This window comes from Nelusetta ayraudi, unplaced genomic scaffold, assembly GCF_046127955.1.
Source record: "Nelusetta ayraudi isolate G7.1 ecotype Tasmania unplaced genomic scaffold, CSIRO-AGI_Nayr_v1 ptg000063l, whole genome shotgun sequence".
Classification (NCBI taxonomy): Eukaryota; Metazoa; Chordata; class Actinopteri; order Tetraodontiformes; family Monacanthidae; genus Nelusetta; species Nelusetta ayraudi.
The window spans coordinates 5,179,371-5,202,285 of record NW_027466113.1 but is presented as its reverse complement, the minus strand read 5'-3'; the positions used below and the strand labels follow the sequence as shown (position 1 = coordinate 5,202,285).

General features: G+C 44.3%; 3 protein-coding genes and 1 long non-coding RNA gene across 6 annotated transcripts in view; 2 read left to right on the top strand and 2 right to left on the bottom strand.

Moving 5' to 3' along the window:
• plekhg6 (pleckstrin homology domain containing, family G (with RhoGef domain) member 6) overlaps positions 1-15,077 on the bottom strand; it is a 39,428-nt gene extending 24,351 nt beyond the window's left edge. Inside the window, exons 1-15 of one of the 2 annotated variants that reach the window (XR_012928547.1) lie at positions 14,690-15,077; positions 11,896-12,097; positions 11,233-11,361; positions 11,006-11,143; positions 10,818-10,913; positions 10,670-10,720; positions 10,095-10,244; positions 9,070-9,180; positions 7,967-8,116; positions 7,709-7,843; positions 7,115-7,234; positions 6,871-7,003; positions 6,665-6,780; positions 4,886-6,354; positions 3,571-3,879 (exon numbers count right to left, since the gene is read on the bottom strand). Coding sequence is in view for 1 of the 2 variants with exons in the window: in XM_076041023.1 (XP_075897138.1) it covers positions 3,699-3,879; positions 4,886-6,354; positions 6,665-6,780; positions 6,871-7,003; positions 7,115-7,234; positions 7,709-7,843; positions 7,967-8,116; positions 9,070-9,180; positions 10,095-10,244; positions 10,670-10,720; positions 10,818-10,913; positions 11,006-11,143; positions 11,233-11,361; positions 11,896-12,097; positions 14,690-14,709 (3,201 nt within the window). In the remaining variant the exon portion in view is untranslated. Of the gene's footprint in view, positions 1-3,380; positions 3,880-4,885; positions 6,355-6,664; positions 6,781-6,870; positions 7,004-7,114; positions 7,235-7,708; positions 7,844-7,966; positions 8,117-9,069; positions 9,181-10,094; positions 10,245-10,669; positions 10,721-10,817; positions 10,914-11,005; positions 11,144-11,232; positions 11,362-11,895; positions 12,098-14,689 lie in introns of those variants that run through there. The other variant, XM_076041023.1, reaches the window with a different exon arrangement.
• lag3 (lymphocyte activating 3) lies at positions 655-3,385 on the top strand. The gene is made up of 8 exons (XM_076041024.1): positions 655-857; positions 988-1,108; positions 1,246-1,442; positions 1,561-1,821; positions 1,909-2,211; positions 2,323-2,577; positions 2,686-2,807; positions 3,031-3,385. The coding sequence occupies exons 1-8, from the start codon at positions 806-808 to the stop codon at positions 3,124-3,126; spliced, it is 1,407 nt and encodes a 468-aa protein (XP_075897139.1). The 5' UTR covers positions 655-805; the 3' UTR covers positions 3,127-3,385.
• On the top strand, positions 10,291-11,168 carry LOC142898208 (uncharacterized). The gene is made up of 3 exons (XR_012928549.1): positions 10,291-10,424; positions 10,597-10,952; positions 11,034-11,168. It is a non-coding gene; the product is annotated as an uncharacterized LOC142898208 (long non-coding RNA).
• Positions 15,078-15,898: 821 nt separating the features above from the next.
• Positions 15,899-20,945, bottom strand: tnfrsf1a (tumor necrosis factor receptor superfamily, member 1a). 2 transcript variants are annotated; one of them, XM_076040786.1, is made up of 10 exons: positions 20,767-20,945; positions 19,409-19,511; positions 19,206-19,299; positions 18,827-18,952; positions 18,571-18,720; positions 18,376-18,454; positions 17,714-17,760; positions 17,248-17,432; positions 17,040-17,160; positions 15,899-16,946 (listed from the first exon to the last, which is right to left on the bottom strand). In XM_076040786.1, the coding sequence occupies exons 2-10, from the start codon at positions 19,481-19,483 to the stop codon at positions 16,663-16,665; spliced, it is 1,161 nt and encodes a 386-aa protein (XP_075896901.1). In that variant the 5' UTR covers positions 19,484-19,511; positions 20,767-20,945; the 3' UTR covers positions 15,899-16,662. The 2 variants fall into 2 exon arrangements, with proteins under 2 accessions (XP_075896901.1, XP_075896900.1); XM_076040785.1 differs by having other exon boundaries at positions 17,040-17,163; positions 20,767-20,944.
• Positions 20,946-22,915: the final 1,970 nt, after the last annotated feature.

Here is a 22,915-nt window from a genome sequence, read left to right as displayed (position 1 = left end):
GGTGTTACAGCCAATTATTACGCAGGATCACAGCGAGACAATGGCACATCGTCTTTGCATTACAAAACATCAATACTGCAGAAAGAGGCCTTGTGGTTGCAGAGAAAGCAATCAGGGAATGTTTTACGTTGTGTTTCAACAGGGACAACTGCAAATTTGCAGTTGAGTCTTTTGTTTTGGTCAAACTTGAGGACACAGAATCATCTCTTGGCTCCGAGGCCTCGCACTTTTTAGATTCAGCGGAGACAAAAATACTTCCGAAAATCGGCAGTGTTTAATTGCTACGTATGTATGTGCAATTAATGTGGAAAATAAACCTCAGTTGAGGTGCACTGAAAAAGTGTGTCCTTATCTGTTTTCTCCGCATTGACCTTTTTCTGATTGCACATGAGGCTCTGCATGGCGTCTGAAAAACTGTGGCATGTTTTCACAGAAAGTGGTCTTTGTGATAGGAAGGAGGTGGCAGAAAAAGAAAAAACGAGAGAGAATCCGTGGGAGGAAGTGGGTTCCCCTGTTTACCTCTCTGTCTTACACTTTCCAAGCTGACGCAAACGCACCCGGCGGGGCCTGTATCTGAAGTCATGTGACCAGCACATGAAAGTCAGAACGGCCCTCCCCCTGCCCGCGTCATATATAATCAAACCAAACCTATTGGTAACACCTCAGAGCGTAGTCGGCAAGTCGAGTGATGAACTTGAATTGCGGTGGTTGAAGTTCAGGAACGAAGACGCGTTCAGACGGCGGCTATAGAAACAAGCTTCTTCAACAACAACAGAAAAAATATAAAAACAACCCAGAGGACGAGATGTTTCTGCAGGTTTTTCTCTTTGTGATTATGGCTTCCTTTTCTTTGGCAGGTAACTGTATGATTTTTTTTTTTTATAAAAAATAAATAAATAATAATAATAATAATTATTACTGTCGCAAAAGCTCTTTTTCAGTGTAACGTACTTTCTGTTTCTTAATAAGCAATGCATATTTTCCCAGTGTCGTCACTTAGCGAAACGGAAGTGTTTGGTGAGGTGGGCTCCACAGCTGTACTACCCTGCAATACCAACTCACTATCTAAATACCCCCATGCTGTTGTTTGGCAAAAAGATGGACAAGGGTAAGAGACTTTTTTTTTTTTTTTGCGCCCAATCCCTTCTGGTCCTTTACTTGAGCATCTGACCCAACGTCGCTGAAAGAATGTCACCTATACTCTCTGTTCACCCAACCTACTGTATGTGGCACTTTCATCCGCAGCACCGTGTGGAAAAAGCTGAAGAGCGGCCTGCAGTACCGGGGCTTACTCACTCACCGGGCTCAGTGCCCCCACACCCAGTTTGAGAGGGGCAACTACAGCCTGTGGATCAGCGACGTGAGAGAGGAGGACGGAGGGGTTTACTCTTGCGCGGTGGACGGCAAAGGGTCGACTGTGGTCACGCTCAGAATCATGAAAGGTATGAAAACTGTCTAACCTGGTTGATTCCTAATAATCCCTAATGATAATAATAATCCTCCAAAGTTCCCACAAAGGTCCAGGTGTGTTTTAAAATGTCTCCCCCACGTCCTCAACAGTGACCATCTCTCCAGCCGTCGCTGTGTTGGAGAGTGACTTTTCTGCCAGCTGCCTGGTGACCCCTGGGTCCAGTGCGGCCAGAGTGCAGTGGAAGCTGAACGACAAAGCACTGCTGCTACGGCCCAGACTTTCCCAAACCGACACTGCACACACGTCTGTGGTTGCTGATCGGGCAACGGAGAGGCTGGCAGGCAGGTGGACCTGCGCCGTCACTCACCAGGGCAAAGAGTGGACAGCATCGGCAACTCTCACCATCGAAGGTGAGGCTTTTTTTCTCCTTGGCCGACGTTGAAAGTTGAGTTTGCTCCTATTTTTTCCAACCAAAGACGTTCTCTCCGGTTCTTCAGGGATAATCCAGCCTCGGGATGACGGGACCAGGGTGTACGCTTCAGAGGGCTCCGCTGTCACCCTCCCCTGTGTGTTCTCCGCTGCCCTGAGCCCCGGTGACACCGTCTGGGAGAAAAAGGAGCTCGGGTCTCAGTACAGAGCAGCGCCCCGTCGCCTCCTCCTCGCCTCCTCCTCACAGTCCCCCGCTGACAAGTCGGCCAATTTGCCGGAAGTTTTGCCTGAGGACGGGGGGACGTACCGCTGCTCCGGGATGGTGAACAGCCAGAGGTTGACTCGAAACATGAAGCTTGTCGTCGCCAAAAGTGAGCTCCCGAGATTTTTGTCTCCATCGTCTGTTTTTTTGTCTGTCTTTTCCTTCCCGCCTTCGACAGTTTACTTTAATTTCTGTGTTTTTTTTTCTCTCCCCACCACAGTCGAGAGCAGCGGCCAATCAAACAGAGGAAGAGTGGGCCCTGTGACGCTGACCTGCCGTCTGAGCGACACCAGCGAGGTCACAGGCTACGACTGGGTCCGCGAGGTCCACAGCGACGACGGCGTCCAGTCAGCGGGTGTCATTCAGAGAGGGAAGTTTCTGAGAGTGAGCAACATGTCCGAGGCGGCGTGGACATGTCGTTACTATGGAAAGGAGGGAATTCTGGGAAATGTGACGCACCACGCTCCACAAATGAGTAAGTTCTGATTTCTGAAGACTTTTATATTCTTCTTCTTCTTCTCATGTTGGTAACATACCAAAGTACTGGGACGCATGCACTAAAATGACTTTTTTTTCTGCGCAGGTGGCTTGAGCGGTCAGAAACCCACCGAAGTGTCGCAAAACACCGGCGTCATCGTGGGCCTCAGCTTTCTGCTGATTTTTCTACTTCTGGTTTTGTTCAAGATGTACTGGAACCACCAGAGGGTAAAGACCTGCACCTGCCAAAATACGCTTTTCCAGTTTCATCAACTTATTTCAGTTCCCTGATTTCTTACTAAAAGAAAAGAAAAAACAAAAAACAAAACTTAAAATAAGTCACATATGAGAAAGTTATTTTTTCATGCTAGATTACCCAACTGAAACAAATTTCTGTTGAAAATGTAATCTTTTGCTATATATTCATTCAAATTTGCAAATCTTTCCACAGAGGAAAAAGATCTTTCAGTACCCCGCGCTGGAGACGATCGTTCACACCGTCTCTAATGAGCGGGAGAAGCAAGGGAAGCGCAGAGAGACAAAGTAAAGGCCACAGACGAAGAGAAAAGTCATCCCAAGGCCAAACTGACCGGAGATTCATCTTCTCCAAACCTTCTGCTTGATGAGGCACTTTGCACAAGTTTTGTAAATATATCAACTTCAGAGCTGACGTGGTAGCAGTGTCGCTCATTTTTGAAATACTGTACATTTTTCAATTGATCACTGTAATGTTCTATTTTGTATTAAGTTGTTGTGTTGTGTATTGTTTGCATCTTAACAATAAATATTCTGACGAGTAAATCAAATGAGCTTTTTATTAGACAGCCACAAAACATTCAGTAAAACAAAACTGATGCCTGGATTTAAATAATGAAGTGATAAAAGTTTGAAAAAAGTCATGAAAAAAAAACTATTTACAAAATACTGGCAGCAGTTTCTACATTTCTATTCTATAAAAATAGCATTTTATTTTTTTACATTACATACATACCCATCGTCGCCTAATATTTTTTTTGCGTGCTAGAGCGTTTCACAGACAGTCAGTCGTGCAGTTTTGCTGTCAGACGCCTGATTATCACTTTACACCTTCGCTGCCGAACTCACTCAGCAGCTTTGGCGCTAAACCTGACTGCACTCTCCGTCCTCCTGCTCAAAAACTCTGTGAACGTCCCAAAAGCCCAAAGTTTTGCGGATGCCCTCCAGAAGACCCTCGTCCGCAGGGTAAAGGTGGTCCATGACTTCGTCGTCGTCAAAGCACCAACCGGGCCAGTCCACGTTCACCCCGTCCGAGAACACAACACTGAGGACGTGACGGAAACAGGAGGTCAAAGAAATGAACTTACAGGAATGAAGTACGAACTCAAAGAAATTATATTTTAAAAACCTTGACTCAAATGTAGAAAATAAGCACACACACACACACACACACACACACGCTGTCATAGAGACAGTGTTCTATTTCTCCTTATATGATAAATTAACGGTCAGATGAGACACTTCATAAAAATATATTGTTTATGCCCTTCAGAAAAATCACTGAAACGTATAAAATTTTAGGAGCAAACAGAGTTTTACTGACAAATAGAACTTTGCGCACATGTCTAAAGAGTACACATATGTTAATATGCTGGAAAAATCTTTTTAAATAAATCCGTGTACTATTCTTTTTTTTCTTTTCTTTTCTTTTTTTTTTTAGAAATGACTTGCTGGCTTTCTGCCTCTTGGAAACATTTGAGTTAAGTTTCTGTTTTACTGCTGTTGTGGGAGTGCGTAGCGCAAATGACTGTTTTGCCAGTTTTTTGTTTTTTTTGTGGAAAGTGCAAGGTCAGCGCCTTCCCCGTCTCCCCAATAACAGGCATGGGCAAACTACGGCCTGGGGGCCAAATGCGGCCTGCTAAGCTTTTTCAATTGGCCCGGCAGACTTAAAGAAATTATATTAATAGTAAGTAAGTCATGAAATAACTGTATTTCATACATTTTTTTCAGTGTTTTAACAGTCATTTCAATAAAGAGCTAAACACGGTGGGGCTTCAAAGACATATTTTGTTGCAACGCTTTTGTTTTCAATTGACGTTAAAGCACATGTTTTCCACATATCCAATGATGTATTTTATTCTATCAGGTGGGTCACCAAAACCCTCCATCCATCTGCTGCTGCTCCGGCCCCCTCTGTTAAATTTTAGAACCCATTGTGGCCCTCAAAAAGTTTGCCCACCCCTAATCTATCATGAGGGTGTAATTGACTCCATCCATTCTAACGAAGGTTGTCCAGACTTCATGGCCGGAGGCAGAGAGGAGATTCTGACCTGTCTCTCTTGTCGTCGTCGTCTCCGTCCACCAGCTGCTCCTTCCACCCTTTGCTCACCGTCAGGGCCCTGTGTCTCATCAGCGCCACCTCCTCCACCCACTCGGGCTCTCTGTCCACGTCACTGGGCTGCGGCGGCGACAGTGTGGTGGAGAAGGAGGGCGACGGCGGAGGATACCTCGTCCTCCTGTGTGCAATTTTCAACTGCCTGTCCATCTTGAGTCCGTCCCGCTCCCTCACTCGGACCTTGGCTCTGTTCAGAAGGCCGTCCAGACGCGACGAGGGGAACCCGGCCGACTGCGTCTCGGCTTCGCTGGGGAATGAATGCAGGCTTCTGGTGTGCACACGGGCTTCGTGGCGTTCTCTGGTGACGACGTTGGGGTTGGAGTATCTCCTCTGCTGTCTGAGGCCGACCCACCTGTCACCGACGCTCCGATCGGGAAGCTCGGACTCTGAGAAAAATTGTTCGTCTTGCGAATCGCAAGACATCTCTTGGTTGGGTTTGGAGGAGGCCAGCCGCGGCAGCCGCTGCCAATAGGAGCTCTGCTGGGAGGAGAAGGAGTTGCTGTCGGTGTTGAGGTTGTAGTTGGACCCTGAGTTGGACAGAGAAGCAGATCTAGGAGGCTCTGAGTCCCGGAAAGACTGGCGAGATGGAGCGCACTGGTGAATGGATGTCGGCCGCCTCCTTCGCAAACAAGGTGACTTGAGGTTTTTGGAGAAGCTCCAGGCCTCAGGAGACGCCTCAGTGTCACTGGACTGACTGACCCAAGTGGTCACGGACTGGGAATCAGAGTCTCTCCTTGTCGATGTTCCACCTTCTCCTGCAGGTTCCTCTGGGAACCCCCTGGATGCTGCTGCCTGGTGAACAGGCTGTGGGTTATCGTCTTCGTTCATTGGGTAGTCGACAGCCGGGTAACCGTCCAGGAAGAGAGCGGGCGCTGCGGGCGAGTTGTTTCTCTCAGGCTGCTGTGTGTGCATTGTGGGAGCAGATTGCAGGCTGTGATTCCAGGCCACCAGGCTGCGCTGCGTCGCCCCGCCCGGCTGGACTGCCCCGCCCGGCTGGACCGCCCCGCCCGGCTGGACCGCCTCCTCCGTGCAGACCCCGATGTCCTGCCTCCTCACTCCCATCTCGATCCACTCCAGTCCTCTGGAGATCCGCCTACCGGCTGAGCCCTGATGCAACAAGCTGCCGTTGACATTGTTTGCCTGGGAGTGAAAAATAGACGCGATGGTGGAAGCACTGTCCACAGGCTCCTCATATTCTGCTCCCGATGCAAGTGTTCCATTGCTTGACTGAGTGATCGGAAATTCCCCATTGAGTTTGTCCACGAAACGCTCCGCTCCCTGCTCCTCTGTGTCCGTGTCGTCACCCGCCGCCTCTGCTGGACGTTTGGCCGGCAGCTGCTGGACTCTGTAGCAGTTTTCCATTGTTCTTTTGGTTTCCATGTCCCTCAAGCTCCTCAATGTGTCCTGGACGACACAACGTTGAGAATTAGCAAAAAATAATCGGTTAAGGCTAATGTGGAGTTGCAGCTTGATTAGCGATAGCACAAAGTACTAAGACTGCTGGGGAAACTGTCAATGTTTCAGACACAACATTTTGAATGTGATGCATTAGCAGAAAAAAAAATTCACTGTAGCTATTTGTCTTTAGCTAGCTTGTGGTCTTCAGAGCAATTTGCCTGAAAAGGATTTTTGACTGGTTTTCTTCAAGGCAACCTCTTAAACAGCAAACAAACTGCAACAAACTGAAGTGCAGATCTTCCAGACTGCTTTTTACCTTTGCCTGCTGGATAGTGGTGACCCACGTGAAGCAGCTCTCAGAGGTGCCGGCGACAAATATGTAGACATTCATGGCACTCTGAAGTTCACCGACCTCAATCAGAACAAATGAGCCTGGGAGAGAAAAGTGAATAATTTGGTCATCTGTATTTTGCGTTTTTACTCAGATCTTTTGCATGCAGGATGTGAGGAAATGTGACCCACAGCCATCTTTCAGTGCAATGCAATGTGTTCTGTCCAGGGCCAGCGGAGGGCGGACCACCTTCAGCCGCTCCCCTTTCTTGTGGACTTTGGTCATGAGGAGAACATCCGAGAAGAGCAGAGCCACCACCTCCAGCTGCAAGCACACGAGACACGATGAAGAACAATTGAAGGCGACGCTGGCGATTGTCTCCACAGGCAGGAGCTTCTCTCCTCTCCTCTCCTCTCCTCTCCTCGCTTTGCTCACCTTGTTGTCTTTTCTCCCCCGAATCTTCAAGTTTTCCTCCAGCAGCAGCTTGCGCACAATTCCAGGGCCCACGCCCCTGATGGGGCACTCCAGGTCAAAACGGCAAGTGTCTCTGACGTGCTGTCAGAGGAACCCATCATCGAGTGTCATCAGGACCAAAGACTTTCTTTGATTCTCTTTGTGCAATTAAATAGACTGTTGCTTATAGTAATATCCTGACATGTGAACAAACCTTGAAAAACTATGTGACATTTTGGGGTTAAAATTAATTGTCAGTTGTGTTGCAGTGACACAAGTGAATAAAGCTAAACCTAAACCTCATTTAAGATTATTTAGATTCTAAAAAGGTAGAGATCAAATAAAACATATACAAACATGTTCTAGGGTCTCTGCCTTGTTTAAGATAAACAGCGACAAGAACATAATCATTTTGCCTTGTACCTAAAAATAATGTTTTCTTGTGATCAAATTACTTTTTTTGCACAGATTTTGTGCAGCATTGACTTTACTTCATGATATTGCAAATAAATGCTTGATATTGCTCATCTGTGTTTACTCCTGATACGTAAAATCGATTCAATATATGCGTTATACCTTGTCGATTTCTTCATTTATTCCCTCTACCTCGTATCCATCCACCCTCTGTGCCGAAATGCCGAGAGCCAGCTCCTCGTCCATTAGCTTCAGGTAGTCGTTGATGCTTTCAAGGAAACCGTGAACGCTGGATAACTGGGAAGGACAACGCAGGCCAAAGAGGGTCAGCGTGAAAGTTAAAGATTCTGAGGCATTACCTCAAACTGTTCCCAGTGTTGAAGTGACACGAACTGAAGGACATGTAAGACCATGTGTCACCATGTCTCTGAGGGCGTGCTGCACTTGAGGCTCCTGGGTGGACTTCAGCACGGCCTTGAGCAGAAGCGGGTACTTTGTGATCCTCTGGTGAGGTTTGGCCTGCATGTCCCCGAGCCGCATCCGCTGGCTCTGAGGGTGAGTCTCCACCCACTAGTGGCAAGAGAAAACGTAGTGGATTAAAACAAATTTAAAGGTGATAATCAGCATTAAAATAAAGAAGAAATAACGCAGGTTTTAACATTAAGTATTTATAAAATCAAAATATGCAAAACTCATAAAATCCTTTTCTTTTTTTTTAACCCATTGAATATATTTGTTAATGTCATTCTTTATTTGTGTATTTTTAATTGCTTTTTTAAAAATAAATACCGTTAATACCTAATTCCTAAAAATAAATGTTTTTTATTTAAAAAAAAAAATTCTCTGGTGTAAAATCCAGCAAAATGTTTAGGTTTAATTTTTTCAAGAAGTGCAGAGCCAAGCAAAAGTTCCTCCAAAGAGGGAAACCTCGCCTTTTGTCGAGATGTTTTTGTTTTGGTTGATCTGAACAAAAGAGACCCCTTTACTCCCACTGATATTCACTTTTTCCACTTGAACGAGTTCTTCCGCTTGAGCAAAAAAAAATATCAACCCTCATTGCACACTTCCATTGAAGTGACAGGTGTCATAATAAGACACAAGTGTAAAAAAAAAAAAAAAAAGCTGTGAAACAAAACAACAAAACACCTTTTTCAGCAAGGCGGGAGCGATTACACTCAAAGTGGCTGACAGGTGTCGTGTTTCCAATGAAATGGGATTAGAAATGTTTAATTCCAGTGATCTTGATGTTTTACTTTGAGATTTGCAAACAACGAATCATTAAATAAAAATGGAATTTGGGGTCTGGAACATTTGAAGAACGTGGGCGTAGCGTGTGGTGAGCAGTGGGCTGGTGGTTTTTATGGGTGAGCCCACGATGTCGGTGAAAGTGAAGCTAACCATCGCTGTTCCACCATCTTCAAAAAAACACTTCCCAACACCCACTGCTCATCGCGCGCTACGTATCAGATGTTGACGATGAACACGGGCCTCGCCGTGGCCAACTTTTATGCGCTTTGCGTCACCTGGACAAAGGTGAAGAAATGAGGGTTGCTCTCCATCTGCCTGCGCGTGAACTCAAGACAGTGTTCTTCCTCCCAGCAGTAGTGCTTGTAGGAGGCAAAGAGCTGGTGGAACTGTGAACAGAGAGGAAAGAGTGATTGACCATTATAATAATGAGCAATTGGCGTCGCTTTGCCTCCACTGTTTCCTTTGCCTTTAAAATGTTTTTTTTTTTTTTTTTTTTACAAAAGAATATTGATATTCTTAAGCAAAACTGAATTTGTAAAATTCCCCTTTATTTTCCCCCTTAAATTAACATGTTTATACTATTTCACCACTGTGACTTGATACCCACCACCTTTTTGGTGACCCAAAAATATATCATGGGAAATGGAGAAAACATGTGATTTCATCAATGAAAATGAAAATGAACAAAATCGTTACAACAAAAATATGTCTTTGAAGCCTCACGGTATTTGACTCTTTATTGAAATCAATCGTTAAACATTAAAAAAAAATTATGAAACACAGCTATTTTATTGCTTAATATTAATATAATTTTGTCAAATTAGGCGAGCCGGATTAAAAAGCTCGACGGGCCGCTTATGGCCCCCTGGTCATAGTTTGCCCATGCCTGGTTTATAGTGTAATGGAAAGGCTTCTTCAACAGAAAAACAGAAAAAAAATTCATATTATATCACATGAAAATATCCAAAACATATACTTGTTATTCAGCATTGAGAACAGACAGAAGTTCAACTCCTTTTGAAATTATGCATGTTAATAGTGGTGTGTAACGTCTTTTTTTTTTTTTTTCCCCAACTTCAGCAATTCAGATTTCAAGATACCTTTAGACTTTTCAATCTGCAAAAGTCAGAATTAACTTTTGCCAAGCGGGTGCAACGTTCTCACAGTTTTCGGTGAGAACAGCTGAAGACGTTCTGAACGGGAAACCGTGAGAAAGTCACCTGCCCGCCGGGGTGAACTTGCTCAGCCATAAACGCCTCTGTGAACATTTTTTTGCGAGGCTTCTTGGGTGAATGCGTACCTGCAGGCAACCTGCCTTTAACCTCACAGGGTCAAAGGGCATGCCCGTCTGCCGCACCTCCTGCAGCATGGGATAGATCACCTGCTGCCAGAAGAGCTGATGAGCAGCGAGGATGGCCGGGAGGTTGGAGAAGAGCAGCTCGGGGGTCACCTGCGAAAACAGGAAGCGATTACGGCAGGCTCCACTCGCCACAGGCGTTCGCTGCTACTTTTTGATTTTTTGTTTCCGTCTTGTGCATGGAAAAACCTCCTGCTGCGCTGTACATTCCACTCGCGTGTTGTGTTCAGGGTAACTCAGAGCGGATGTTGTGCCACTGGCTGCATGACGGTGGTATGTAAAACAGTTGCAAATAAGTCTTCAGATTACAGAGCAGTGGAAAATAGGCCAGTGCTTAGTGTGCGTGTGTGTGCCTATGCGCGCGCGTGTGTGTGTGTGTGTGTGTGTGTGTGTGTGTGTGTGTGTGTGTGTGTGTGTGTGATGGGTTTGTGTCTTTCTTGTACAGATATAAGATGGATAAAAGCACGTATCAGTCCCCACACTTGCGACAAGGCGACGGCCTCTGCGGACTGACTGACCTCCAGGAGAAATCCGTTCCTGTGTAGGTTGACGAGAGCAGCGATAACCACCTGACAGAAACAAAGAGAGAGAGACAGAAGTTACACTTCCTGTGGAAAATCCCTCTCACACACAGAGGACAGCAGAGTGAGCAAAAAGACGCCTTACATCTTTAATGACAATTAGCTTGTTGATGTAGGCGAGCTCGGTGTGGACAAACTCCCACAGCGCCTCCTGCTGGTGCCTCTGCGTCTTTGACATTGTCTGAAAATCGCACCAAGAGATAAACAGCAGTTATTCAAGGTATGAACAGTCGATTGACGACAACAATGACTCGCAGTTTGTGCAGCTCGTACTGAATGAGAATCCACGATGTCGGTCCAGCTCTTTTCCAGGATCGTCCCCCGATTTTCCTCTTTCCAGATCCACTTCAGGTCGGCTGGCACTGCATAGGTACCCAGATCCTGCTTCAGCAAGTCCAGCTGGCCTCGATCCTGAAGGGTGCAGGTGGGTGAAGGTGAATATCAGGAGTGTTGGTGTGATTGTCAGACGCGGATTTGAGAGAAAGAGGAGGCAACGGCACCTCGGTCGCTGGGTTTTTCTCAGACTGACTGAAGAGAACTTGTCTGAGTGCAGCTCTCGGTTTGGCTGCGGCCGAAGCTCCTTTAGATACTGTGGAAAAGTCGGTCACAACCTTCTGCTTGGTTCGCCTCTGGAAAGGGGGGGCGGGGGGGTAAACATGTTAGATTTACTTTTTTGGGGGGAAAATTAATAAATAAAACATAGAAAATGAATGAAGATATTAAAATGATGATGACTTTAAGGGAGAAAACCCACATAAGCGATGCATTTGGCTAAGACTGTGACCTAGAATCTAAGGTGTCCTCATGACCTGTTTTTACACCACAAAGCCAACTGAACATTGGGGATTTTTTTTTTTTTTTTTTGCCTTTGTGCGTCTGTTTTTAGTTCTTGCAATGAGTTTTAATTCATGTTTTTCAATAGAAAACTAGCTTCAGTGTCTGATACTTCAGTCTATCATTCAGAGGGATTTTTCTCTTCACTTTCTTTTAATATTGAAGGTTAAAAAAAAAAATGAAAAATTGGAAAAGACAGAGACTGAAACACTTTTATGTCTAAAATGCTTTGAAGCAGAATTGCAAAAATATTCCTGCATTGAAAAACGTCAACAATGTGCAATGTATACTGACGGTACAAAAATGTACAAAACTCTTAATTCACTGACCTGATAGCCCATTGTGATGAGCCTGTGTTTATCCAGTGAAGCCCTGTGATGATTGTATATTTCTGCGCCTACTGGCACGCCGTCAAACACGCCCGAGTCCCTGCTGTCCACGTCCCTGTGCCTTTCCCCGTCCACGCCGTTCCACCGCAGCACCGCCGCTTCCTGCCTGCGGGAATCGTTGCCCCCACTGCTGTTTGCATGGCTGGAGAAAAGCATGCAGGATTTCTCATGACCAAGACGTGACGTGTGAAGATGCAGAGGAGCGGAAAGATCTTGGTCTTAAATTGACCTTTTACTATTTTACTACACTTTGTTGTGCAATTCTTGTATTTTATTGTTATTTATTGATGTATTTGTGTGAACTTTGTTCGTCTGAGGTCGTGTTCTATAAAAGTGTTCTATAAAAGTTCTATAAAAGTGCTCTATAAATAAACTTTGACTTGACTTGATTTGACTTGACATGGTGCAATGACAGGCCTGATAGAAGCAATAATTGTTAAACTATTTTGAAGGTCCCATTTTAAGGAACTCCTGGATGTTTTCAAATTCAAAATCAACTTTTCAAATAGTGTCTGTTCAATCATGTTGTTCTTAATTTCTGCCCATTATGATGGGTACTGATACATGACTGATACCACTCCCTGGCTCCAGTAGGACTAGGACTCGGCTGCTGCTGTTGTCATATTTTTTTTGTATGATCCAAACCAGTTGATGTTTCGCACCTCCACTGACTCCACTGACTCCAGAACTAGTGAATCCTTCTTCCTGCATCAGGTCTGGCTGGCCGGCACCGGTTTGAACTTCTCCATTCATACAATTCCTTTGCCTTGCTGAGGTCCTCCAGCTCGCTGCTCTCTCCCCCACTCCAACTGTCCCACCTTTGGGGACAGAGGTTTCGGTGTGGCGACCCCCCCCTCTTCCCCCCGGACTCTCAGCCACCCCGGCCTCCCACCAGAGCTCTACAGAGCCTCACCTGGAATGGGACATTCCTCTTCGACAAAACCTGTGGCCTCTAGACATGTTGTTGTCATAATCATCAGTTTGAAGCGTCCTCCGGCGCCTTTAGCAGTGCTTTTGTAATAATATAATACCCAATAATATCCATCCATCTATTTGAAATACCCGCTTCTTCCTGAACTCAGGATAGCGGGGGTCTGCTGGAGCCTCTCCCAGCTGTCATAGGGTGACACTAGGGCTGGGCGATTTTGGACAAAAATAAAGTCCCGATTTTTTTTCTCTGAAAACTTGATTTTTGATTTAGATTTTTTTGGTAAAACTACAAAAGACAACGGAATAAACATTTTCAAATATTTAGTTAGATAAAACCTAACAGGAATTAATCCCCCTGTGGATAAAGTGACAACCTTAACTGTCTTTCACCAAACATCACTTTAAAAATAAAAGGTTTTCTATCATCTTGATTAAAACCTTTTCACATTTTGTATAATTAAGGTTCACAACCCGGAAGCATACAAGAGGAAAATCGATTTGAAGATTTTCCTTCTTTTTTTTTTTTAACATCATCTTGACTAATAGATCCGATTTAAAATCGATTAATCGCACAGTCCTAGCTGACACCCTGGACAAGTCGCCAGTTCATCGCAGAACAACATAGAAAGACAGACAACCACTTGCTCTCACACACACACCTAGAGACAACTTAGTTTCCAATTCACCTCACATGCATGCTTTTGGAATGTAGGAGGAAGCCGGAGAGAACATGCAGCCTCCACACAGAAAAGCCCGGAATTGAACCCTTAGACCTTCTTTCTGTGAGGCAACAGCGCTCAGCACTGCACCACCATATCGACCATCAACAAATATCATTATTTTAAATTGGAGGCTTCTATGTCGGAGATCAACTGAGAAAAACAAAACCTGTGAAACACACACACACACACACACACACACACACACACACACACGGTGAGAAAATACCAGGAGTCAGTCAGTCAGGTCACGACACTCTATGAGAGACACAGTAAATCACTGCTGCTGCTGCTGACAGACTCAATAGCTCGGGACAGCGGCGTGTTCGCCTGACTGCAGCTCCGGTTACTCATCCGTTTTTGCAACCATGTGACCATCCACCACCAGTTCTCACGACTCCCCACGACCAGTCGTGCGGTTTGCACAGAGGAGGAACTGGCCAGAGAAGCTTTTACGGATAAAAAAAAAAAAAGGTTTCCCTATCCACTGTCAATGGGGGTGAAGTTGAGGCCACTGGACTCGTTGTTGCGATCTGGAAGAAGTTTCCCCTCGGCCTCGGATGAGACAACCTGGATGACTGAGAGCCTTCATTCATTACGTTCCTCACTGATGCTCCAGCATCCTGGCTGGTCATCCTGAGCTCTTCTCACACAGCCAGTCGCTGCCGAGACTGCAGACGCTGAGCGCAGACAGGCATGGCGCACTAATCGGTCTGGGACATCAAAGGAGTCGACACATGCGCTTTCATCACAGTGTCATACCTGTTTACTTGTCGGAGTCTGTGTGACTCGCCAACACAAGCACAAGCCTTCATGGGGACAGACTGGCTGGGCTGACGCTGTAAGGCCTCAACCCAAACACCTCAACCAGCCGCTGCGGTTGTTTGGTCGCTGCAAACAAAACAGTCGCTGCAGGACGAAATCTGTGCCTCCCGACGGCGAGACAAATACGACTCAGTGTGGTGAGGACACACACAGGGGCCAAATCTTTGTCTCTCACTATTTACATACATTCACATATTTTCCTTCCACCAGGGGCGGCTTGTTTAACCTGGGCTAAAGGCAGATAAAATATTAGACCTTACCTGGGCTTGGCTGGATCCATTTTGTTTCACTCACTCATCTTTGGTTTCTATTAGCTTTCTCCTCCTACTCTTATGCTACGCCTGGATTGGTCCCTCCCTCTCTTCCTTTCACCTAAACCACTGCCCTTTGCAACTGGCCCGACAAGAACAACTGGATTCTGCAAGCGGGAAATGGAAAGAGAGAGAGAGAAAATCACTGCACAGAGCTGGTTGGTGTGTTGGTCTTCCCCTCTTTTTTTTTCTTCTTTTTTTTTTAGCTCTGTGGAGGTGGTGACTGATCTCTTGAGCTGTGAGAACCTCTTCCTTGTTGATAACATCAAGGAAGCAGTCTAGAAGCGAAGACTTCTTGAGTCGGCGCAAACTAAACGGCAGGGAAATGATGGCGTTTTCTTCTTGTGACCCTGCAGAAGGAACGTCATTGATGTTTGTGTCTGATGGGTTATTAAAACGCACAACAATGTGGTGGAGTGACTCACGGGGACGTGGCCCAAAAAAATAAATAAAATAAAAATAAAAAATTTTTAAAAGACCAAACCAAATAGAATAAGATAAAATAAAACAAGCAGAAAGCTAGATTTTAGATTTAGATTGCATCAGAATGAAATAACTTCCCATTTGGAGGGAACAGCATTTTTGTGACTGCCACAATAATGGTTAATCACAGTGTCAGAAAATGTGTTTTTAGCTACTCTTTAAGTCAATGATAAGGTGTTCATTTAAGATTCAAACACAACCCCGCCACCTGATTCACTCTCTTGAGCTTCCAGACAAATTTATGGCACAACTTGAGCACTTTCATAAGACACATTTATTTAGAAAAATCACTCCCCCCCTCCCCTCCAAACACACACACTGGCCATCATCGTTCCGCATTGCTTCCCGGTGCACTCTCTCTCTCTCGCTCTGTAAATTAAAGATTTACAAAAAACAAACAAACAGAAAAATTCTTTGGAAGGATGCGTCACCCGTCTGTCTGACAGCGAGAGATTATAATCTCCATCTGCACGTTGAGACTGGTCATATATTTTTTTTTTAAAAAGAAAAAAGAAAGAAAAAAAAAACAAAAAACTCCTCGGCTGAGGCAAACCGAGACAAGGTGTGTCTCGGTCGCTCCAAAAGTCGTGAATAATGCTAAACATGTTGTGAGGCTGTGAGAAGGCAAGTCTTTAAAAAAGGAACAATGAACTTCCCCTTCTTTGTTTTGCTGTGTTTCTGCTGAAACGAGGATTTGGTATAGCAGATTAAAAAGCCAGTGAAGAAACATCACCAGTCAACTCTGAGCCTTGCCATAAAACTGATTCAAACAATTAAATATAAAAAAGAAGGAAGAAAAAAAGGCTGGAAGAGGACGTTTGCACCATGTGATTGTCTGACAAAGTCAACTCAACGTTCAAGAGCAGCGATCTTCAAAAATGATCCTCATATGATGCAGCCACTAAAACTGAAAATGAGCAAACAGTCATCAGTTTCTTAAAATAAAATGAATACCAGAAAACATCAGAAGACATTCTTTGAAATGTACTTTAAAAAATATGTATATACTGTTTGAACAGATGACTCTAGTTTAGCTTAGCATGATGAGTACAATGGAGGAAATCCTAACTTTGGCTTGGTTGCTTTCTTCTCTCAAGCTTACTCCTCGTGAACAATTAAAAAAAGTTCCCTTGACCATGAGCGATACAAAGTGAGTGTTAAAGCCACCAACTTTGCTTTACCCAGCTCGGCCAAGCCAACTCTGCGCACACAAAGTGAATGAAGGTTGTTGCTCCGATGTCAAATGACGAGTTCATTTCATTCTGTTGCGAAATCAGTGAAGAATTCCTCTTCTGGGCGGCTGCAACCACTTGATGCACGACGACTCCACAGAGGACTGACTTGGCCGTGACGTGGAAAACACCTCAGCGACAGCACCCACCACCACGCAGACGACAATACTTGGTTTCCTCAGCTCATGGTTGCACTTTGTCTACGGTCTACTGACACAAGTAGTTTATCTCAATTTCTTCTGCGGCATTCTCCAGGTGCATTTTGCGCAGTTCACCCAGCAACTCTTGCAGAAAAGAGCAGTGCAGCAGTCCGCCTCCTAGGACGCCTCTCTCGGCCCAGATCCGCAGCATCTGGTAGTGGGCCTCCCGGCAGGACCTGTGATCCAGCTCCGCTTGCTCGATGTCCGTGTCCTTCACACCCAGGCAGCGCACCAGCTGCTTGACCTGCAGCACGGGCACCAGATCCAGCACCTTGTAGATCAGTTCAGAGACTGGGGGGTTCAGAGGAAGAGGAGAGGTCAGTTTGACTTGCTTGAGTCATCGCTCCAAATAATCTGTTGCACTACTGTGTAAATGTGACTCACTCTTGATTTCCAAGGGGACGCAGTCAGGCAGTTTAGACGGCTGCTCATTCTCAATCAGTGGACCCGGGGGATCGCCTTTCGTGCTGAGATTATTTAAGGGCTCCTGATATTCGATCAGGACCTGCTATAAATCAAGAACACAGAGGTTTTTATTTACGGCAGACAGTGCAAACGCTGGCAAAACAATTAACAGAAAAAAAGGGTCTACCAAGCACGGGTCGGGGGTGCTGTCCGATGATTGGCTGAGTGATTCCAGTAGCTTCTTCCGGACAAAATGTTCAGTCAGCTTGTGGGTGATGACAGCAACCAGCAGTAACGCAACGACGAAGACGAAGACGACGACGACGACACAGATGGTGGAAATAGTGTTTTCCTTGCAGTGCCCAGGCTCACCTAAAAAGAACAAATGAAAGTGTGTTTTAAAGTTTCCAAGGAAAAACATTTGACACTAATTTCTTTCTATTTCTGCAGATCTACTCACCAATCACAAATCTCACAAATCATAACAAAATTACAAACTCTATTATAACAGTACTTTACTATAGCCGACCACCAGGAGGCAGTCAAGACATTTGGCTTTATTGTCAAGGAGCTCTTGTGTCATTAAGGTCCAGTACATCAAGTCAATTATTTCACATAAAAGGCGGCTGATCGCCAAAACTCTTTGTGCTCACCTTTGCTTTTCAGGACAACACAGTAAAGTTCACAGCTGGCAGTGCAACTGTGGGGAAGAGAGGAGCAAGCACGTTTCACATAAGTGGGGAGGAAGTAGCTTGCCTAAGAGGAAGTGGCTGACATTACTGATTCACACGCAAAGTTTGACGAACGGCAGTGTGTCAAAACCTGAAGCGGCGATGTGTCGCCACTGTGTAAAGCAACGTCATTACACTGGAAACTGTACGGTGTTGGTGGCAATGTTGCTCTGAGCCATTTCTTGTCCATTAAACACTTCAACACTACACCTCTGGAATAAGTCCCATTGCTTGCCTTTGGATATCTGTTTATTCATGGTAATTAACTTTGAAACGCTCATTCACAGAGGTGTACCGTCTAATCAGACAAGGCTCAGTCAAATATAACATTTTTAAAACTAAATTTTTGTGACTCATATCAAGTTCCAAACGGCAAGACACTGTCACCTAAAAGACTTCGGTTTAACTTCCCTTCTTTTCTTGCCAAAAGATGGAAACACTGCGCAGAGTCAGATGTGGCTTGGAAGTTTCAATTCAACAAAAAAAAAAAAAAAAAAAAAAACTTCCTCATTGGCATTTTTAACTCGAGCCAAAACAAAGCAGAACGGGGACCTTTATGTGTTTGTGTGCATGACTAAACTCACTTGTTGTAGGGTTCACACTGGTTCTTCACTCTGTGGAAACTGTCTTTGCACGCACACACAGTGTTTTTCTCCGGTGTACCTGTGAACATTGTGCAAACACATCAAATACAATGCGACACACAAATACGGCATCAAATATATCTACAAGCTGAGGATTCTTGCGTGGTTTCTCATATCGTCTGATGGAAAACTTACAATCCTCTGCTACTTTTTCCTGTTGTCCACATCTTTTACAAGCGCGACACTCGTAGTCGACCGAGTTGAAGAGAAATTTGTAATAACCCTTCTTACAGCGACAAACAGTGTTCTTCTGAATTTCACATTTGGAGACCAGTTCCTCATTAGCTGGTGACACAAAAAAAGAAAAAGAAAAAAAGAAAACACGCTTTAATTTACAGCCAGATTGTGGAGGAGTTGATGGCTGAGGTCAAAGGAAGTCACGTTGTTCTACCTTTGCAGACGGAGCAGCCTCGGCATTGTGGAGCGTAGTTGATTTCATCCCTGTACTGGCCAGCGGGGCACGCTTTGCACAGGGTGGAGTTACCCAATGTATCGCAGTCCTTTACGAGTCTGTAACCTAGAAATAACAACGAGTATCTTCAGCGAGCAAGTAGACCTCACGGAGGACGAAAATGAACCAAGACATTGTACAATCTCTGCTTCACACGGTCAGCTAATTTTTTTTACAAACTGAACTATCTGCTACCTTTTATTTGAACTACATCTTAAATGTTGCTGCAATTTTGATCTTCCAGTACAATCAATTTTAAAGGGAAACTTCTTTGCGTGACAGACAAATCTAATTGGGAATGATTGGAATTGTTTGGTACCTGGGAAGCATTTTTGGCAGCAAATCTTGTCGTTGCTGAAGTATTGTGCATAGAGGCATGGTGATACTGATGAAACTGCAGCTGGGAAGATGCACTGCGACATAAAATGCAAAGTTATGTCAGTATCTATTAAAGTATAGACAGCTTTGTTTCATCATCATTTAGTGTTTACATCCTCATGATTTTTTTTAAAATCCATTTACCAGAAAGAGCACAACAGTGCTGAGAGAAGCGTTTTTATTCCATCTTCGTCTGTGAACTCCTCCCTCCATTTTCATTGGTTTACTTCAGTCCATCTGAGCCCACCTGCAAGATAGAATAATAATAATAAAAAAAAAATCAAGACCAATGTTTTGTCATGTTAAAATGGCCCTGTGACGCATCTTTCAGTGACCACCGCCAGCTGGCAAAAGTTTCTCATGCTACGCAGTTGTTGACAAGCTGTTTACAAAAATAATCTTCTCCGTCTTCACTGTGTTGGTCCAGACATGATGTGTGTGTTTAGCTAGAGCTAAATATTAACATTTAGCTCTAGGAAAACATGTTGTCTGCAGACGACTTTGAATAGTCTCTGTTTATTATTTATATATGATTACTCATCGTAGCCTTTGAGATGTACAATCAGATTTCTCACGACTGAGAAACTTTGAGACTTTGGCATGCCACTAAAAGCAAGGAAAAAAAAACACAGTCTGACAAAGGTTAAGTGTTAAAAAGTTATTCCTGGGAAATAGAAAAAACTGAAAGTTTAAAAAACAACAACAACAACAACAACAACACACCTAATAAATATGATGGCACATGCTGAGAATCTGCTCTGAGCATGGCTCAGCACATAGAACTACAATCTGAGATCTTGTCGATGTGTGGGACTTGAAGTAAGACGTCTTCCAGAATTAGGATATCTACAACCTCAATCAAACGTTGACCTTTGCCACAATTACCAATATGTTGCGCGCGAGGGTTTAGATTTCGGACCGATCATATCTGGCAAATATCGAGCTCTATGTCGTCTCCTTGCACCCAAATTAAGAACAAATGTATACATTGAAAAACAAGCGGCGGTAACACATTTGTTTGTATAGTTTCAGGGCTATAAAAAACAATTTATAAAAAAAAATGGGTGGCCAGTGAAAAAGCAAGCGAAGGGTTTAATTAAATGAAAAGTGTAAGTGTAAGTCGCAGGACTAATGTCAGAGCACAATATTGACGCGGGCCCACTAAACCTTCCTCCCACGCTACACACATCCTACCACACACTTCCCCGTCGACTAATAACGTAGAACTTCTAGGGAACCGTCGGAGCTCCCTTGTTCGAAAAACAGTCAACGGCTTCACGTGTGCAGAGCTGACAGCGAACCACACTGACAGCCAAGTTCGCCTTGAGGTGGCCTCTCGTCACAAACGACTCGGCCTCAACTCAACTCAAGTCAGCGCGACTGTTTTCGATTCTTATCGGCCCTGGTTTCGATTCAGCTTCACCACTCGCTCTCGCTACCTCCGGAGGTTCTTACTTTTCTTTTCTTTTCTTTTCCACCCCCCCCCCCCCCCCCTTTCTTACCTGGTCAGTCGCAGCCCGGAGAAAGAAGCCCTTGAAAAAAAAAATAGTCCATTCGGCGTCGACGTTGCGTGTAACTTTTGTTCAACTTTAGTCGTGTACGGATGAATTGTCCGTCATCGAAACGCGCGACGGCCCCGCCAGTCGTTCCCCCTCGATGGAACTCACGAGCCAGCCAGCCAGCCAGCTAGGGGGCGGGCCCAAACGGGAAAGGGCTGAGTCACATGATCACTTCAAGGAATTGCTCAAGTAGACTTTGGCAAGAAGAGTTAACAACACCCTCTTACCCCGTAATGAGCTACCAGACAGCGCCAGCATTTCCTTGATTATACAGCTCAAGCTGCTATACACAAAGTTTGACCAGAGAAGGGAAGATTGTTATGTCATGTTATTCTCATATTTCCTAAGATTGTGTAGAAGGTTGTAAATGCCTCACGTTTAGTTTTCCATGTGAACAGACAGACATTGTTTGTCAATAATTAAACGATTCCAGCATTTATTCCCATCAATAACATTTTGCTTGTTTTTCATCGAAAGTAAGGCAATAGTTAGTGGCCGTACAGCTTTGCTGATGAACAGTCAGAAATAAAGACTTAAAAAAAAATATAAGGAAGACCGTAGCTTTGTCCTCTGTTACACAGTGTTATCAAGGTTGTGGAACTCTTGCTTCCAGTCCAGAGTATTCTCTAAATCTGCACAATCCTGGTGACCTAGTAATGCTTTTGGGACGTTACTATTCCCAATTAGCTTCCTCACAGCCGGGACGATAGCAAGAAACTAAACAGGAAGCTGTTTGGTTTCCTGAACAGGAAGCTATTTAGTTTTCTTAATAGCTTCCAAGGGGACACAAGTTGTGTAGGAAACCTGGGGGAAACAAAAGAGACTTGCACGGACGGACAAAATGAAGATATTTTCAAAGTGAAACAAAGCTTTAAAAAAAATCGTGTGAACTTTCCCCTGCTACATTTCTTTGTGTTCGATGGTTTCTGGGTCACAAATTGAAAGTGAGATTACCCTTAACCCTCTAGGATTTGGAAAATTCTATCAATAAGAGAGTGCCTAATTGGGCAATGTACCACTTGTCTTAAGTCTTTAGTTTTTGACTAGTTCAGGTCCTATGTATGTGATTACCACCTTTTAGCTATCTTACATAAACAAGCACTTCCCTGAACATGAAACAATCTGCTTGATAATCTCATATTTTACAGGCAGTACCTGTTCCTGCATTCATCTGAGACAGCATGGCAACAAAGTCTTCCAATGTGCCCAAAGGGCACCTCTGTCCCACTAAAACTTCCTGCCACACCTCGACTTGACATTATTTCCTCACAGACGTCATTTATCAATCCTTCAGCCGCTTAAAATTTGGCTTAAGTGTTTAAAAAAAACCCAACAACAACCATACATGCCTGTCAGGTTCATGTCAACCTCTGACTCAGGTCTGACCTTATTGTTGTTTTCTGAGGTTAGCATGATTAGCAGAGCGTACAGCTGTTCTTGACTTGCTTTTCTCCAAATTACAAAAAATATGATATAGAGATACACAGGAATTTTCTTTTGCATTTTGGCCACTGAGCAGGGGGCATTTGATAAATACTGAAAAAAGTAGGGGGAAGTACATTTTTTTTTTGGTGTTTGAATGCATCAAAGGCAAGTATTAATGTCAACATACAAATGAAGAAAGAAGTATATCGGTACCATCTGATGGTCATAGTTGTCAATTTTACAAGCAACCTGCTTTATAAAATATCTGTTCCACACTGCCAAGACAAAGGCAACATACTCAGGATTTGGGGGGATTCTTTCTTCCGATGACGACACTTGTTAAACACGTGCACAATTAAAGTGCAAAAAGTGCAATAATTCTCATAGGAGTTTTTGAACTGTATAATTGTTGTTTATTGTTTCTGTTTTCAAAAGCTGCTTTATCTTAAAGGGCTTTTGTGCTTCATCTTTGCGTTTGGCCATGTTCAGAAAATTTCTCCCTCCACCCCGCCTGCATTTTGTAATGTTAAAGAGCAGCGTTTTGACTCAAACGTCATACTTTGGAAGATGTTTTCATATTCTATTTTCTTTTTCCTCAATTGCTCTCTGTAAGAATGAGAAAACAATGAAGGTGTAAGAGCCAATCGTAACACGGGAAGACACAGGG

What these genes read in the sequence shown, in the direction of transcription:
- lag3 (XM_076041024.1), top strand. Translation starts at nt 806, where the DNA reads ATGTTTCTGCAGGTTTTTCTCTTTGTGATTATGGCTTCCTTTTCTTTG. An exon ending in GGCAACTCTCACCATCGAAG is followed by an intron (nt 1,822 to 1,908) that starts GTGAGGCTTTTT and finishes CCGGTTCTTCAG; the next exon opens with GGATAATCCAGCCTCGGGAT. An exon ending in TGTACTGGAACCACCAGAGG is followed by an intron (nt 2,808 to 3,030) that starts GTAAAGACCTGC and finishes ATCTTTCCACAG; the next exon opens with AGGAAAAAGATCTTTCAGTA.
- tnfrsf1a (XM_076040785.1), bottom strand. Translation starts at nt 19,483, where the DNA reads ATGAAAATGGAGGGAGGAGTTCACAGACGAAGATGGAATAAAAACGCT. An exon ending in CTGCCAAAAATGCTTCCCAG is followed by an intron (nt 18,953 to 19,205) that starts GTACCAAACAAT and finishes TGTTATTTCTAG; the next exon opens with GTTACAGACTCGTAAAGGAC. An exon ending in GCACCCCCGACCCGTGCTTG is followed by an intron (nt 17,164 to 17,247) that starts GTAGACCCTTTT and finishes CTTGATTTATAG; the next exon opens with CAGGTCCTGATCGAATATCA.